An 18,174-nucleotide genomic window follows, 5' to 3' on the forward strand; every position below is an offset into this window, starting at 1 on the left:
GCAAGGGTACAGCCTTTGCCAGTTCAACTTGTGCTTAAGCAAGTAACTGAATAGTCAAAAATAAGCAAGGGAAGAGGAAGAGGAAAAAACAACTTGTAGCACAGCACTCTATGCCAGCAAATCCCTGGGGCCAAGTCCCAAGAGGCCCTAATGGTTGCTGTATAAGGGTAGCACAGATGGAGAACGAGAAGATGGTATGGGCTTAGGAGAAGGAAATAGGAAAATTAGGGGAGGGGAGGTTGATCCTCAAATCTATGTATCCAATAGCCTTCCCCCACCAACTTGTCACTTGAGAGGTGTTGGGTTCAAAAAACGGTTGAGGTAGCTGTGCTCCTGGTGAAATGGGATGTGATGCCCAAAAGAGCCACCCACCCAGGGGGCCCTGGCAAAGAGTGACCTGCAGTTGAACTGCTATGGGGGTTGCCCACCAGGCATCCCCCTTGAAAGTTTGACTTCCTGCCAGTGGAGAGCTGGGCACTGACAACCCACACAGGATCCTCCTCCTCCACTACTGAAGAACAAAAAAAAAATGGATAGTCCCAGTTGTTGAGTTTAGTATTTGTCAACACAGACAAGCAGCAGCTCTCCTGAGATTGTTGGGTCTTTCCCAATCTATGTAGAGATGCCAGAGACTGGACCTGGGACCTTCTGCCTGCATAGCTAGTGCTCAAACACAACCGAAAAAAGCAGCACAGAGACCAACTTTGTAGGCTGACTTGAGGACTAAGCAGAAATACTCTTAATATACATACATATCTGACACAGTGGTGCAGTTGACAGGGCAAGTGTGCAAAAGGTCCACAGTTATGTGCGCTAATTTTGGTTTCAGGAACTTTGAAGAGCTTTCTGGCAATACCTGGCCAAGGAATTTATGATCACATATTTAAAACAAAAATGACCAAAGCTGCTTAGGAATGTTAGCTAAAGATTTTTATTATTATTTCTATACAATTGTTCAATACATGTTCATCCTTTTGGCATTACAGGCCCTCTGTCAACCTTTCCTGAAACTACATTGCTGGGATTGTAGAAAATAAAAAGTTTAGAATCTTGGCTGATTTTTTAAAAACACACACAAAAGGGAAAGGAAGAGGGGAGAGTTAAAGTTAACTTTCAATGAAGACATGGAGAGCACAAAATTTAAAATTAGGTCGATAAGAACAAAGCCCCTCTCCAATATTAATCAATTCAGGACAAATTTACAGTTGTTTAACCAATGAATTTACTAACTTCACTAAAGTGTGCAGTGCAGCACAGATGTGGCAAACTAGATTGCTGTACACACAAATGGGATTTACAAATGGAAAATGATGTCAAGATGGGAAAGGCGCATGCAAGCTTAATTTCTAACCAGATCTTGTTTAGAGCAGTGCTTCGTGTCATCTGGAGCACAAGCGACAATGGTTTAGGGACAACCCAAAGCTTATCTTTTTGTAACATGGCAGTTGCTTTGACAATCTGATGTGTATAAAAGCAAGTGCTCCATGGGGTACTCAACCACCCCAAGACAAAAGCTAAGAGGAAAATATCCAAAAGGTGCTGTAATGTTGCATTTTGTCTTTCTACCACAGTTGGCGTGGGAGGGTGGGGGAAGGACACATAATCCTCGAAACACCCATAAAAGGCAGTCAAATGACTCGTAAGTATCAGACTCTGGATATTTTCCATTTGGTTGGTGCAACATTCATTTGTGGATAATTACCAGATGACATGGGAAGTATTAAAAGCATGCCACCGGCCTGCATGTTGCTCAGTTTTAAGCAGCTCCCATGCTGCAAAAAAAGTGCTGGCATTAGGGCTTACCAGTTGTCTTTCAACAGTGAAGTAAAACCAAGATGTTTTGCAGGCTATAGCTTACATCTAGCTGCCACCATTAAGGAAGAGAGGAGTGCTCATCTAGCAGGCAGGGACCTAACTTTACTATACTGCCTCTTTTAAAAAGGCACTTGTGCTTCTGTTTCAAATAAAAACCACTTTACAATATTTTGTTATCGGGATGTTTGTTTTCCAGTTGAACTTTGAATTCAAACTCAGCTTTTCTTGCCCAGAAGATCGAATTGTTCCCCTGCTCCTGCTTACAGTAAGTTAGATTCTACAAGAGTATGAGAATATGAAAAAGCTGTAAAATGTATTTTTTCTTTTTAAGAAATGGTTGAAAAGAAAAGCTAAGCTGTATACAGCTTGCAACATCAACAAAAACATCCAAAAAAATGCATATAAAAACCATAGGAGGAAAATCTGCAACTCCTTTTCCCCCCATCATGACTATTACTACAAGTTTCTAGAATGCGCCACGATGTTAAAACGTAGAGCACAATTGCTTGGAATTGTTATCAATGAGCCACCTTAGGGGGGAAAACGGAACTACAGAAGTTACATTTTTAAAACTCTAGTTAAAGGGCTTGAAATATTCCATTATGATGCACTGCACCATTGTACTGACCCTATTATCACACAATCTACTGATTTTTGCTCCGATCACAGCTGAAAGACAATCAACAAGCCTCAAGGGATTTAACCCTTTTGGCTTACGTTACAGAGACTGTTTTACTCAACTGTACAATAGCGTTGTCTCCTCTAGGAAATCTGTCTCGAGAAGTGGCCAAAATTGACTCTTCATGGAAAAGTATGCACTGTTTACATGGAATGTATTAACAAAGTACAGCACATGCAGTTTTTTACACGGTGAACGAGTTTAGCAACAGGGCTGAGAAACCTTTTTCACAACAAGCTTGAGCGGATGGCGGTATGATAAAACCTTGGAAATGAAAACCGAAATAAGAACCCCCCCCCAACAGACAGCTGCACTGGATCACCTGGTCGCTGTACACCTCACAAAACAGGAACCACGCAAGGGCTTCTCATGCCACTCCCACTTGTACCTTGGTAAGGACAGGCTTTAGTTTTAGGTCATAGAGATTTGTCTAGATTACAGATTTATTAGTCACTTCAATTCAAGTAGATTCTGTCCACACTGAGGCATTAGAAGTGTCAGATCTACCTTAGGGTTTCAGTCGGCTTCTAGAGCGCTACAGCTGGAACCAGGACAGGAAGCTCAAGTAAGTTAATAAACCGGTTGGGCCCGCCACTTGGCTCACGTCGACTTCTGGCGGTAGTGCAGAGTCAAGTCGCCACCACTCTTCCATATGAAGTGTTTGACGGTTCGAAGGTCCATATTTGGATCCAATACCTGTTCACACAAAACCAATTGGGTTTTTCCATCAGACTCTGATCCCTCTTAAGTTTTTATTCCCTGGCACATATAGACATCCATTCTCTCCCTCCCTCCCCCGCCCCCTTAAACATCTCTCGGATGGTACACCTGTATGTACCTAGGCATACAGGCACAGGCCTCAGGATAGCTCAGATGATTAGAGTGGTGGTGATAACACCAAGGTTGCAGGTTCGATCTCCATAAGGGACAGCTGCAAATTCTTGCCTTGCAGGGGGTTTGACTAGGTGATACTTAGGGTCCCTTCCAGCTCTATGATTCTATATCCAACTATCTGTTATGAAAGAAGCAATATCCATGTGTCTCCCCTCTCAAGCATGCGTCTTTTATTTCCCTGTCAGCCATTAGAAGGCTTGTGCGACGACTGCAGCCCAAATTTTGGCCACAGAAGCTCATTTTATGTGCCAGAAGCCCCCAAATTCAGCAATCGCCCAGGTACATAGGCTGTTGGGCTTTGCAAAAGCAGCAACATCATCTTGCTTATGACAGGTTTTTCCTGTTCAGGCTGCATATTTCAGCTACATTACATGACCCAGAGGACGTTCAAAGGCATTCAGATTCCCAAGTCTGCTTTAAGGTAGCAAAGCACAAATTGCTTTCTAATAGCCATCGATGAATGTAAACTTTAAGAATCTTGGAGTAAAGGAGCATCTCCACCCCCATCATTTAACCCGGACAGTGAGATCCAGCGCCAAGGGCCTTCTGGCGGTTCCCTCATTGCGAGAAGTAAGGTTACAGGGAACCAGACAGAGGGCCTTCTCGTTAGTGGCGCCCACCCTGTGGAACACCCTTCCTTCAGATGTGAAGGAAATAAGTAGCTATCCCAGTTTTAAAAGACATCCGAAGGCAGCCCTGTTTAGGGATGTTTTTAATATTTAACACTGTATTGTTTTTAATACTTGATTGGGAGCCGCCCAGAGTGGCTGGGGAAACTCAGCCAGATGGGCGGGGTATAAATAATAAATTATTATTATTATTATTATTATTATTATTATTATTATTATTATTCAAAATGGAACTTGCATCATGGCAGCCAAGGAAGATGAACCATTGTTTTTAAAGCACACAACTAAATGAAAATACTTTGCAGTGTGATAAATGTACTGACGGGGGGCTGTCTGACACCACACCTTGTCTACTAACAACTTGTGTGAGACTGAGGAACTCTACTTGAGGATTTCAAAGCGGTTGGTTCTCTGAGTGCCTTTGGGACTCCAAATTAATTTTACAAGAGGGAATTTGCCAGGGAACCCCTTTTTGGGTCCCACTGATGGTTGAGGCTCTCTACTGCAAGAAGACATGCAAAGTGAGGTGTTGGTACCCACTGGAGAATCTTCTCCCACCCTGGAGAGGTGGATAATTTCAACCACTGGGAGACAACACAGTTATTCAGGACAAAAGCGAACCTGTTTTGGTTTGAGCCCATTTTTGAATTCTCAGAATGTGACAGGTTACGTGCTCCAATGCCACAAACACAACCCCGGCTTTTCTTCTTCTCCAAAATCATTTCATAGGACTTCAAGACCACCACCACCCCACCAGCCAACATATCCTGCCTTCCTTCCAAGGAACTCAGAATGGCATACAACGTTGTGTCCACTCCACTGAATTCTTAAAACCACCAGAAAGGTAGGCAATGAGGATACCTGGTCCTGGCACAGAAGTTCAATTTTCTCTTCTGCTAAAACAGCAATGTCCTCCTCTTTTTCTTGTTCCCCAGCCTTTTCATTATTGGAAGAGCTAGTTGTCTGAGATTCATTGTCCAGATTTATTATTTTTTCATAAACATGCTCCATCACCTTCCTAACTTGCAACATGTCGCTGGCTGACAGTCGATCCCTGTGGAAACAAAGTGTATTTGTGGTTGAGACACGAAGTCTTAGCCGATTGTGGCTCATTATTCCATGCTCCTGGAAACCAAGAGCAGTTTTGTAATTTATTTTATATACTTACTTCTTTAACGTTTTTGCTCCAGATGAGGAATGAGGTTGGAGGTAGAAAGGAATCTTATTAAATTTTGGCATATTCTTCTACAAAATAAAAAAGCAGAAACTGTAACAAGCACATTTACTTACTCCTTAAATGATAAATTAATCTTCTCATTTGCATGAGTTTTTCTTTGTCATTGTTCCCCAGCTTGTTGTTGTTTTTATAGCTAAAACTAAACGATGTTTCACTGCCTTAGTTAGTCACAAGAGAAATTTCAGTAGCATTCCTGCCAGCTTAAGTGCAACTCAGCAACTGAAATCATTTAATTTACTTTCAGATAAGGAAACAAGAGAAATAAAATCACAACTAAAGCTGTAAATAAGACGAATCATTTTTAAACTTGCAAAATGCTCTCAGCATATTCCACGTACCTGAAACAGAAGCATGGCCCTTAACAGCCAATTTTTTATTTTATTTTTAATTAAGAGCAAAAGTCTACACCAGTTTGGTCTACAACTCCCACCAGCCCCACTGGAGTTGCAGTCCAAAACCAGCCTGGCAAAGGCTGCTCTAGATTCTCTCTCTTTCCTGCAAGTCTAGAATATCGAAAAGAAACTTACATCCACAGTGATGTCAATTACCCATTGTGGCACTGTTTCGTTAAGGAGCATGGATTCAGTCTCACCCCCGGAATCCCGACATAGCAACCTAATTGGAAAGAGTTTCAAAACGTGGTACATTGATAGATTAATGCGGGGTGGGAAAAAATCTTTTAAGATGTCATCTCTGCACAAAAACCAACAGCAAGTGTATGAAAACAAGGAAATACCATTGGAAGTAACAAGGTATATAGTCTGATAGACAAAGGCAAATGCGTTTTAAGACATGCTGGGATGAATTTGTGCCCACGGCTAGTGGCACATGTCCTGCATTGAATTATACTTGGGAATGCTTTAAGTTACATGTCTGAGTTTGCTTCCTTAGCACAGGCAATTAAAGTCCAGTCCAAAGCTACCAACTGCCTCATCTTACTACAATACCTTGAAGGGACGTCAACTTTTAGGACAAAGAGCAAGGTTAAGTCTAATCATATATTTTCCTTCTTGGTCAGGAATGGGTTAACTCCTGTGGTATGTAAGAAGACAGCACATAAAATGTGGTATCAAGAAGGGAGGAAGGGTCCCACTCCACAGATTTTTATTTTGGCTTCTTAGAACCTATGGAATGCTTCAACTGTTAGCTTGCACCTAAAGTCCATCTGCATGGCTAGGTACCGGTGTAAGAGATAAAACAAAAACCAACAGTTAAAGGTGAATAAGATATCCCCAGGAAGTCCTAAAATAAATAAGTAGCCAAGCAGAGCATGCAAAAAAAAAGCAAAACACTTGGGGTATAATAAATGAACCAGTATTCTCCTGTGACAAATCCTTCAGTGGGACAGACTAGGTTTTGATCACAAAAATCAAAAGGGTAGCACTCTTTAACAGAATAGCCACCCTTCTCCCGACCATCCACTTAATTAGCTGATCAGCCTTGCCGCTGAAAGCCCTTCCAGTGACAACTTGCTTTCCTAGGATGTCCCTTCATGGCTCCTGCTACAGAGGGGAGTGGCCACTGAGAGGCAAACTAATTCCCATGCCTCTCCTACTGCTTGGGGAGGGAATTAAGGGGTTCTCCCCACCGCACAAATTGTGCGGATCAGAAATAGTATTTCAAAAGAGAGAGGGAAAATTTGCTTCCTAGGAGGCTGCAAAACCGCTGATCTCCAATTAGGTGTCAAGACGATTGGGGAGGGAGAGTGGTTGGGGCCACTTCTTACCTCGTGAGGAATGGTCTGCCTTCTGACATGGGAGCACAGGAGGAGAACTCATTCTTGACTTCTTGTGTAGTGAGAAAGGGTGTGAGCCTTTGGGATGGCACCATGAACAATATCTTAATAAAGCGTTTAAACTCCTTGAGACAATTTATGAAAACATGCCTTGCTCCTTCACCGTTTATATGCAGAGAGAATAAAGGACATTTGAAGAGAGGAAAGTGCCCCTTGACAATCAACTTGCTTTGGGTTTAAAAGGTAATGCTGCTTATTATATATTTTCTTAGTGGTCCTTAAAACAACCCTGTGAACATAGATCCCCTATGGCAGATGGACAAGCTGACTATCTGTGGCTTCCCTAAGGCCATCTAATGGCAGAGGTGAGATTGGAGTCATGGCACTGTCACTAAGTCGCACTATCAAAGAATTCAAGTTTGCTCATCGTTTGCTTTTCCAAATCCTGTCACACGGTTACAACCAATAAGCCAGTAACCTAAACGTGAGACGGCAGACGTGCTCCCCTCTCCACCCCAACTTCCCCAGAATTCTTTTTCAGAATTTTTGTACCTAAACAAAGTGCGTCCTCCAGCTTCGCCAAAAATAACTGGCGTGTGCGGTGGCACTTGGAAGTATCCGTTTCCCTTCTGTACTCTGTTCTCCTGCTCGCCGTTCACTATTATAGGAAGGGGAGAAATGGACCACACAGTAATAAGACCACACAGTAGTAATTCAATTCAAAACAAGCATGTTCCATTTTCATCACCAAAAGAGATTTATGAAATTTGTTTCATTTTTCTTTTACTTTACAAGATTTATGCACCGCTTAAAGCCTCAAAGCAATCTACAAAAAGAATAAAACAAAATTATGAGCAAAAACAGTTCAAAACAACTAATTAAAACATTAAAATAAAATAAAATCAAGGATCGGCTAAAACCAGATTAGCACATGTATCTGGATAGTCTGGCCTGAACATTTATTTTTTTTAGCAGGAGCTGAAAGGAGTACAGTGGTACCTGTGTGGTGTCAATAGGAAGGGAGTTCCAAAGTGCAGGCACCGCTACACTAAAAGATCAATTTCTTACAAAGGTGGAACAAGTATTACGTGGCACCTGCAACTAGTGTCAGTTCTGCAGAGTGAAGCAGTCAATTGGGTATATATAAGATAAAGTGATCTCGCAAGTAAACTGGTCCAAGGGCTTTTATATACTAATAGTAAAACCTTGAACTGTAAGCAAACAGGCAGGTCTCTGAAAGGATGTCTCATATGCTGGCAGGATCTCACCCCTGTTAGCAACCATGCTGCAGTATTCTGCACTAGCGGGAGCTTCCGGATCAAGTGCAAGGGAAGCCTCGCATAGAACACGGTGCAGTAATCCAATCCTGAATTAACCATTGCACAAAAACTGCTGTGGCCAAGCTGTCATACCAGTTGCAGCTGGTGAAAAGTGCTTCTAGCCACTGGGGCTATCTAGGTCTCCAGCGACAAAGCTGGATCGAGAACTGGCACCCAGCTACCTTTTCTTTTGCTAGTAGGATCAGATGTGGATTATACTCCGTATTTACGTATCAAAGCTTACTATACGTACAGGAAGGCATTGCCAATATGCTAAGAGAAAGGAAAGTCTAACCTTTCCACGCAGCACAAAGAATCACTCACCATGGTTCATCTCATTTTCTTCTTCATCCATAGGATTGATGTGGGTTCTAGGCCAATACTCTAAGAGAGCTTGCAGTAAGAGCCCTCCCAGGTTCACTGCATTTTGTAACACAGAAGGGAAAGAAAACAAGAATTTGTCGCCGGTATTTATAAAAGTTAGAAATGAATTTTTTAATTAAAAAAACTAGCATGTTATTAGTATTAGTTACAGACATTTTTAAGGCTGCCATCCAAAGAACCATGCAGCTGGTTCCACATACCCACGGGGGCTGTTTTGGCCTTGTTTTTCTGGACAGAAAAACAGCCCCTCCCAACATAAACCTCTTTGGAAACCGAGGGAACTTTCAAAAGCAGGTTTATGATATAGCACGGGACTTTGCTATTCAAAGAGGCAAACCCACAGGATGGGCTCAGGTCCCTGTATGCACTGAGGTAGCTCTTTGGATCTGGACCTTAGTTCATACTTTCTAATTGAAAGCTCAAAAGGAGCCTTCACTGAAGGGCACTTGTTGAAAACTGAAGTACTGATGCTGCAAACTGGTTTGCTTGCAAGATCAGGGTAATGGCTTGCATTCAATGAAGTGCTAATTAACTCACTCCACCAGTGCAAGGATATAAGCTTGTGCAACAGATTTTCCTCCTCCCTCCTCCCCACTAAATCTGTTCAGGGGGTTCCCCCAACCGTCTGGAGCAGATATGGGGGGGGCACTGGACACACACAGGAAGGAAGAGGGGTGACGTGTAAATCCCTGAGCTTATGGAATGAGTTCATTGAATACCGCCCCAAATTTCCACTCCATGCAGAGGATGAGCTGGTGACAGTCTCACAGATTACACTGCTACAAGTAGTGCAGAACTGTGGACCAAGACAGGCTAGGCAATTTGAGCCTCGCAAGGGTTAAGTTTTCAAAGAAAACCAAGCCAACACAAACTGCCACAGCAAGAAGTCTGAATTAAAAAGAAAAAGAAAAAAATCTCTCAAGCATTTGACAGGGTGTAGGGAGATCGCCCAATAGGTTTATATACACTTTTCAGAAACATGGAAAGGTAAAGGAGTTTTGTTGTTTAATGAAATAATGTCAACGCACACTCACATTTTGGATCAGAGCCATCTGGACTGCTAAAGCCAGCATCTTTTGCTGAGACCCAAGCTGCAAAGCAGTCACTCTCATCTAAAGTAATTGTCAACATCTGTCAAAACAAGACCGTTGGGAGGAATGCAGTATGAATACTGTATTAAGAACGAAACCTACACATTCAAACCTACAGAAAACTTTGACAAGCACACTTTGATTATACAAGGATTACATGCAGATGACAACATCTGTCATCTCATCATTACATTAGTATCTGTGTATTAGTTTTACAAGGCCATACAGCAAGATCTTTGAACAGTTGTTCACTACATTTCCACAGTAATTAGTATTCATCAACATGCTGAATACAAATTCTCAAACAAATGTGTGCCTCATTTTCAACTGCGAACAACAAAAGAAATGGTTTCAAACACTAATGCTGCTGAAAATAAAAAACAAAGACATTATCAATCCCATGGGGATTGGTCATCCGATCCCTGCCAGAAGCAAGAGGGAAGATGATGGGAAGTGATGTCAAGCCTTGCTTTTGGCAAGGATCTTCCTCTGTAGCCCAGTTTAAACCCGAATGAAAAATGGTATCATAGTGATTGACAGGTGATTCGATAAGGAAGCTTTGAGATTAAAAAATGCTTGTGGAAGGAATTTGGCACACCTTTTGGAACTAACAATGCAGACTCCAAAGAGGTACTTGACTATATTTAGTTACTTTCAAGAGAGCTACCATCTCAAACCAAAGGCATATGACCAATGTGCTTCAAACCACCGCTCTTCCTCAGGGACTCTCTTGAACATCAGATTGCAAACTGGTATCTACACACAACTTCAACCTCTGCTTCATTTAAAACACACCCTTTTTTTCCTTGTGCACCTAGACATTTTGTCCCTTCCTCTTGCAGGAAACATATGTATACAATATGCATAATCCAATTTCATATATTTAAAATTGAAGTAACTGTTCTGAAAAAACAGAGAGCCCAGGAGCACATGATAAGAGATGTGTAACATTATGTATAGTGTGGTTTGGGAGAAGTTTTTCTCCCTCTCTCTAGAACTTGGGAACATCTAACTAAGTTGAACGTTGCAAGATTCAGGACAGAAAGAAGACAGTACAGTCGTACCTTGGTTTTCAAACAGCTTAGTTCTCAAATGTTTTGGCTCCCGAACGCTGCAAACCCTGGAAGTGATTGTTCCAGTTTGCGATCTATATTTGGAAGCTGAACATCCAATGGGGCTTCCGCAGCTTCCGACTGGCTGCAGGAGCTTCGCACTTTGGTTTCCAAACGTTTTGGAAGTCGAACAGATTTCTGGAACAGATTCCCTTCAGCTTCCAAGGTACGACTGTACTTCCTTCACAAAGCATACAGTTCAACTATGAAATTCGCTCCTCCAGGATGTAGTGTACGCCATCGACTTGGGTGGCTTTAAAATATTCATGGAGGACAAGGCTATCACTGACTACTAGCCATGATGGCCATATTCCACCTCCACTCTCAGCAGTGTGTCTCGGTACAGCAAATGCTGGGTATCACAAGAGGAGAGAGAGCTGATGTGCTTATGTCTTGCTTTGCAGGCTTCCCAGGGGCACCTGGGTGGTGAATGTGAGAACAGTATGCTGAACTACATGGGCCTTTGACCTTATCCGGTAGAGGTCCTTTGAAAGGGTGCGTAAGACCCTTGCCAAGCCTAATTAGGCCCACAGTCTCCTAACCACAATGTCTCAGCCCAATGCACCACGCAGGGCTGTTCTAAAAATTACATTGCGGCTGTCACCATATATATATACACACACACCACACACACACACACACACACATATATATATATATATACACACACACACACACACACACACAGCCTTGAGCGCCAAAGGAAGGAGCTATAAATCACCTCAACAACACTGAAATTAATTAAAGTGTGCCTTACCCCAGTTTTTAAGTCTACTGAAAACCAATTTGGCACGTAAACCATTTTAAACCTTTTCTTAATTTCTTCTTCAAAGTCCACTTTCCCAAGGTCTTCTACTTTACATGCCTGTATGTAAGACAACAACAACAGAAAAGGTTATGCAGCACAGATGTACCACATATCATCAACAAACTTGCACTCCCTGGCAGAGTTTGTTTTGAATGCTCTCTCATGTTTAGGATGAGTTGCATCCAATTGCGCCACTCAGACCAATAGCAAAGAGCTCCATTAGAGGAATGGGGAAGAAAGCAGCTTTCAACATTTCTTCCACTCCCTTGCAGCCCTCTGAGTCCCCAAACCTTTTGAAGTCGGGTCCGCAATCCTCCAAAATAGTTTTAGAGCAGGCACATGCCCTACTTCCAAGAGACTGTGATCTACCCCCACTATAAATAAACTGGCAGTGATCTACCCATTGGACTGACCAAAGTTGTTGAGCTTTTTTTGGGGAAGGAGAGGAATTGATCAAAATTCCTTTCCCCCACCACCCAAGTTCCCCTGATGGAGCAGCCTTGCTATCAGTTGAGCGATGCAACCACCCATTTCCAATTTGTTTAAAATACACACCCAATGGGGCTTCAAGAAAAAGCAAGGAAAACTAGCTCTCTTAAAACACCCTAGCAGTTACTGTAAATTACTGCTATAAGAGGCATCGCTACTGACCTTTCTCCAGGAACTTGCTCAGAAGTAATTTACTGCCTGATAGGTTGGAACGGTGGTTTTTTGAAGGAGAGAGGAAGAAATGTGCTCTAAGATAATTTAGAGCTTCTGTTTTTAAGCAAGGGATTAATGAGTTTATTGATTTAATCAGGAAGTACTTCTCTTTTTACAAAAGCTAATGGAGAGCTATGAAGAAGCATGAACTATTAAAAAATGGCCAAAAACCAGCTGCAAAAGATGTTCCCACCCCAAACGGCCCTTTTGTTCTTCCAAAGCAGCACCTGATGGATCCCATCCTAAAGGGGATCTACCAATCCAAGCTACACGGGAAACATGAATCCACTGTATATGAAGAAGCAGTTAATACAAGACAACCTAATCACACATATTTGACCAGTCACTTGGCACCTACCTTCAACACGTCCCAGTACGCCACGTTGTTGTTTGTGTCTTTGGTTAATATGTGTCTTTTGTCATTGAGAATGTGGCACTGAATAATACTAGCACCCCCTAGGGAAAAAGAAAAAAGAAAGGGAGGGGGAACCCAAGTAAATCAGACCATCCCTGCAGATCTCTCAGTCTGTAAAAGTGTTTAACACAGAAAGATACACACAAAGCCTGTGTGGGAAAGGACCAGTCAAAAGAAAAAAAGGAAGATGCCATTTTGAATTGTTTTTAATTTGTCATTACTCAGATGGAACAGGAATAATTAATATTCTGCATCTCTGGAAGCACCATGCAGAATTTTATATGGTGTCTGGGTGCAGTACCTGGTGCCTAGGCCTGGAATCCTGAATTGGCAAGTTTTTACTTTAAAGTGGTGGTGGTGTGGTGGGGAGACACATAAAACAAACCACAGAACAAGGTTCCCATCAGTCATAGTGAGAGATAGTTTCTGCCTGACAGGACCCAAATGTTGACGAGCCGCACTTCTGTACTTTGCAGGACTCTCTAGCCCCCTTTGCTTAGTCCCAACCAATGTAGATGACAAAAGCCCTGATGCTCAAAGGAACAGATTGATCATTTACACAAGATTTTGCAGAAAGATTAAATCTGGATCAAGTACTGTTTATTTCTCTGCCCCCTGATGCCCCAAAGCACTACTTTTAAGTAATTCCCCCAGTGTTAATCGCACCTTTAATAACTTGGTCAGGCTGTGTACAAAGGGGTGTGATTGGGTTGGTACAGTCGTTGTCATAGTCCCCTGAAGCTCTAAAGTTGTGAATTCCTTTCAAAGTCTAAAAAATAAATAAAATGAAAGCAAGGGGAGAAGAAGTAAAAGGATCATAATTAGATTCCACTACACAATATGGCCTCTGCCCCCTTCTTCAAAGGATCTTTCTCCACCTTGGGGGAATGATTTGTCCAGTTTCCATCATGGCCCTTGTGAAAAAACTACAAATATTCGGACAACATCATGCCACAAGTAGAGGACCTGATGAATCAAGGTGCAAAACTGGTCCAGAAGGCAGAAGCATCAAGCTTCACTCATGCCACACTCTTCTATGCAAAGTGCGTAAAGCAGATGAGTCAGTAAAGGTAAAGGGTAAAGGGACCCCCGACCATTAGGTCCAGTCGTGACCAACTCTGGGGTTGCAGTGCTCACCTCGCTTTACTGGCTGAGGGAGTCGGCGTACAGCTTCTGGGTCAGGTGGCCAGCATGACTAAGCCACTTTTGGCGAAGCAGAGCAGCGCACGGAAACACCATTTACCTTCCCGCCGGACATGCTTTCAAACTGCTAGGTTGGCAGGAGCAGGGACCGAGCAACGGGAGCTCACCCCGTCGCGGGGATTCGAACCGCCGACCTTCTGATCGGCAAGTCCCAGGCTCTGTGGTTTAACCCACAGCGCCACCCGCCATCCTAGATGAGTCAGTAGGTGATATCTAATGTTAGTCAGCCTCAGAGTAGGCCACTTATTTAAATGGGTCTACTTGTGAGTTTGACCAACACTGGATATTGCCCAGTGATGGATGCATGTATATTTTGGTATGGTGGACAGAGTTCCATTTATAGATGAGGGATTCTACAACTTTGCTCAAGTGAGCTTCCCAAGATTATCAAGGAAGGATCAACTATGTACAACTGGGCATATGTAAATTTACACAGGTTTAATTCATTTCTTACCCACTTATTCACAGATGATTTTGTTGTTGCAACCCAGAGTGCTGGAGGAGGGTCAGCTGATCGATCTAGCTCCATCTGAACAATCAAGAAATGAGAAGTGTTACATCATCTTTCTACTGGTGCACACCCATACAATATACAGTATACTCCTTCATACCAAGTGGAACATAGAATCATAGAATTTTAGTGCTGAAAGGGGCCACATGTTTCACTAGGAGTAAGAAGGAACAGAACCCAGGGCAGAACTAGGCTTCAGGTTAAAATAAAAAAATCAACAGTTCCAGTACAATTGGCAAATTTGCTTTTGAAATTCAGGTGTCAGGTTTCTATATGCATAGTGTACAGATGTATTTAAAAACTGAATTTACAGATGAGATTTATCACAACACACAGTACTGTTCTAACACCTACTATATGTTCCTGCTTATCTTCCTTAAAATTGACAACCCATCTCACAGAGATAAAGGCTCCATCTCAGAGGGCGGCATGGTATTTTTTATTAAAGCTTTACTTTCTAGATGTGTTTTCCAAAGACTGAGCAGATTTCAGCAACCCTGTATTTCTAGTTTGGTTGTACACTGTCATTACTCTATGATGGTAAGTGGTTGAAGTATTGTGGAACACATCCGAAGGTTGGCCTTGTTATTAAGTTACAGGAGTTAACATATCCAAATTTAGAAAAATAATAGTCTATATTTAAGCCACAGCCACAGCAAAATTATTAATTTCAAAAAACAATATGAATAAAGCAACATTTGTCATAAAAAACCACCACGTTTATGTTAAAAAATGCCCAGTATTTATGTCTCATCTCCTTACAGATGCAAACAGTGAGGAAGGTTCTCATTTATGGAATATACACCTTTAGGTGGCGGGCGAAAACATTCCTCTTTAACTAGGCCTTTGGCTGATTAACATCCTCAACCCTTTTTAATGTGTTTGTGGGAGGGGGTGGGGAAAGAGGGGGGGGGTTACTGTTCCGTTGTTCTTCTTTTTATTATTTATTTTGTGTTTTTATATTGTTTTTATGCTGTGGACTGCCTTGAGATCTATGGATGAAGGGCGGTATAAAAATTGAATAAATAATAATAACTACGCCCTCTCCACAAATGATGTCCCAAGTTGTATTATGCATTTCTACACTTGCCACCCAGAACAGTCAAGCTGTATCTGATGGAAACAAAAGGAGGTTGCAGCTCTACTGATAGTAAGTTTTACCAAGATGTATATGAAAAAAAATTGTTATGTGTATTACCTTAAGGACAGGTGCCTTTTCTTCACAAATGAGCACCCGAATATCAGGATTTCGTAGATCTGTACAGTATATCTTTCTGTCTCTTCCACCTGAATATACGTGAGTGAAGGCTTCATTGACTTGAAGTGCCCATACACCCTCATCATGGACTCTGTATGTAGCTATACATCTCTGCTGACCAAGGGACCAGAGTCTGATAGTCCCATCAGAGCTGCCGGAAAGACACTGTAACAAGAATGGTTGTTCAATTTAAAACAATTACATATCCAATAAAACAGTGAGTAAATGTTTAGTTCTCTAAAGTCAACATGCAAGTCCAGTTTTCCTTCCGTTCAATCTGTTTTTCCTATAGAATGTTACAGTTTCATTTTACAACATAAATAAAGCACACAAAAAACTTATGCCAAACAATTCTTTTTTAAACCCGCCCCCCCCCCCACTTTTAGCTTGTTGGTTCTAGCAAAGTATTTAATTACAGTTGATGTTTGCTCAAATATGAAACAAAATGCATTGTGTTTGTTTCAACAGATTTCTTATTAAGAACTCAAAGCCGATCTTGCGGAATAAGCAATGCAAAGGGCTGAGAGGATATTATTGCACCACAGAGAGAAATCTTCCCCGTACAGCTAGTAGCCTTCACAGTAATGTGATATCAAATGCATACCTGTGTGCCATCTCTGTTCAGTAGCAAAGCTTTAACATTGTCTGTGTGCCCCTTGAGTTTCATAAGCTTTGCACAGGTTCTTGGATCCCAAACCCTTAATACCTGTTGAGGGGGAAAAAAACCTCTGATATATTACAATGGTATTGTGATCCAAACTCATTTTCTAATTTTTAAAGGGCCTTCACACTAAAGCCAATTCAATTTAGGTTTCTTGAATAGGCACCAGACTCTTTGACTCTTTTAGAAAGTACAGTGGTACCTCTGGTTGCGAACGGGATCCATTCCGGAACCCCGTTCTCAACCTGAAAGGAACGCAACCCGCGTCTGCACACGCGCGGGTCACAATTCGCCGCTTCTGCGCATGATGTCATTTTGTGCGTCTGCGCGTGCGCAAGTGGCGAAACCCAGAAGTAACCCTTTCTGGTACTTCCGGATCGCCGCGGGGCGCAACCTGAAAAAACGTATCATGAAGCAAACGTAACAAGAGGTATGACTGTACAACAATGGCAGGCTCCCCACTACCCGAAATCATAGCCTCATGATTCCCAATGCCTGGAAGGTAGGGGAGAGAAAGAATAGTTGGGTTCTGCTAAATGGCCTCCTACAATGGAGTGCTCTTCCGGCAATGAAGTCAAACCACTGTGTTAGCAGCACTGAAGTGACCTTCCCAAGGGGCAAGCCTGGGCAGTGTGCATGGAGGTCCTGGGCTACCCAGATGACAAGACAGAGGTGGGGAACCTCAGTCCTGGGGACAGAATGTGGGGCTCTCAATATGTCACACCATCACGGGTCCAGCTCCATGCCCTACTCAATTGCTTTTGCCTTGCTTGAAAACCAACTATGATGATGCCTCCTGCTTGCCTAGATGGAGAGATGGGTGGGCAGGTGTAGAAACTTCTGACAAGTGTGCCTGGAATGTAGCATAATGTCCATAGGTAAGAGTTTCACATCCAATGATCTGCACACCTTGGCCTCACCCAAAACTGGCATGAGGCCCCCAGAAGCTCTCCCGCAATGGAATGGAATCCTATAGCAGAAAAAGGTTTCTTATCCTTAACTGGAGGCAGCATGGGTCAGCAAGATGTCATCCTCAATAGTTTCTAAACGACTACTATTCTGTGGGTGTTTATATGTGTGTATGTGCACTTACATGTACAACTTTGGCATCCGTCTGTTTTGAGAGACAATGGAGTGCTCTTCCGGCAATGAAGTCAAACCACTGCGTTAGCAGCACTGAAGTGACCTTCCCAAGGGGCAAGCCTAGGCAGTGTGCATGGAGGTCCTGGGCTACCCAGATGACAAGACACCCCTCTCGACCTGGCTGATGTGGTCCAAAGGAAAGCAGAGCAATACGTTTGGCACAAGATTGGCTGCAGGAGTTGCCAGAAGGTGTACAAGGTGCGTCCCACCATCTTAGGGTCTCTGTTCCGGATTTGTGTAGAATTTACTCCTTAGCCTTTTCTTCTCTCAAAGATATCCACAGACATATTTTGTTTTGTATGTGTGTAGGGATAACAATTGTACTGTAACTACTAAACTCCCTCAGCCCATTATATCGGAGGAATACTTTCAGAAGGAAGAGGACCAAGTGCAGGCACTTCAGCACCAGGCTATGGGATAAACTTCTCCAGCAGCTTAGTGGGATAAGGCTGTATTATAAACCCTCCAGCTCCAATAAGTATCCTGTTGGATTGGACAAAATGTCTGCCTAACAACATCAAGCGCAGTCTTCCCAGAGTATGGGAATGTTTAATAAAATAATTGTTCAGGACAGATAT

General features: G+C 42.5%; 2 protein-coding genes across 2 annotated transcripts in view; one reads left to right on the top strand and one right to left on the bottom strand.

The window, feature by feature from the left end:
- LOC308459007 (sodium channel protein type 5 subunit alpha-like) overlaps window positions 1–18,174 on the top strand; it is a 106,246-nt gene that overhangs the window by 24,313 nt on the left and 63,759 nt on the right. The gene's annotated exons all lie outside the window — the stretch shown is intronic.
- Window positions 916–18,174, bottom strand: part of WDR48 (WD repeat domain 48) — a 30,116-nt gene continuing 12,857 nt past the window's right edge. Inside the window, exons 7-19 of the mRNA XM_080974085.1 lie at window positions 16,397–16,498; window positions 15,733–15,957; window positions 14,478–14,552; window positions 13,487–13,589; window positions 12,764–12,861; window positions 11,653–11,760; window positions 9,727–9,823; window positions 8,633–8,728; window positions 7,542–7,647; window positions 5,782–5,869; window positions 5,186–5,262; window positions 4,879–5,071; window positions 916–3,190 (exon numbers count right to left, since the gene is read on the bottom strand). Coding sequence (XP_080830211.1) covers window positions 3,095–3,190; window positions 4,879–5,071; window positions 5,186–5,262; window positions 5,782–5,869; window positions 7,542–7,647; window positions 8,633–8,728; window positions 9,727–9,823; window positions 11,653–11,760; window positions 12,764–12,861; window positions 13,487–13,589; window positions 14,478–14,552; window positions 15,733–15,957; window positions 16,397–16,498 — 1,464 coding nt within the window. The 3' untranslated portion in view covers window positions 916–3,094. The remainder of the gene's footprint in view (window positions 3,191–4,878; window positions 5,072–5,185; window positions 5,263–5,781; window positions 5,870–7,541; window positions 7,648–8,632; window positions 8,729–9,726; window positions 9,824–11,652; window positions 11,761–12,763; window positions 12,862–13,486; window positions 13,590–14,477; window positions 14,553–15,732; window positions 15,958–16,396; window positions 16,499–18,174) is intronic.

The sequence above is a fragment of the Podarcis pityusensis genome (genome assembly GCF_964106645.2).
Source record: "Podarcis pityusensis genome assembly, chromosome: 12".
In the NCBI taxonomy this organism is placed as follows: domain Eukaryota; kingdom Metazoa; phylum Chordata; class Lepidosauria; order Squamata; family Lacertidae; genus Podarcis; species Podarcis pityusensis.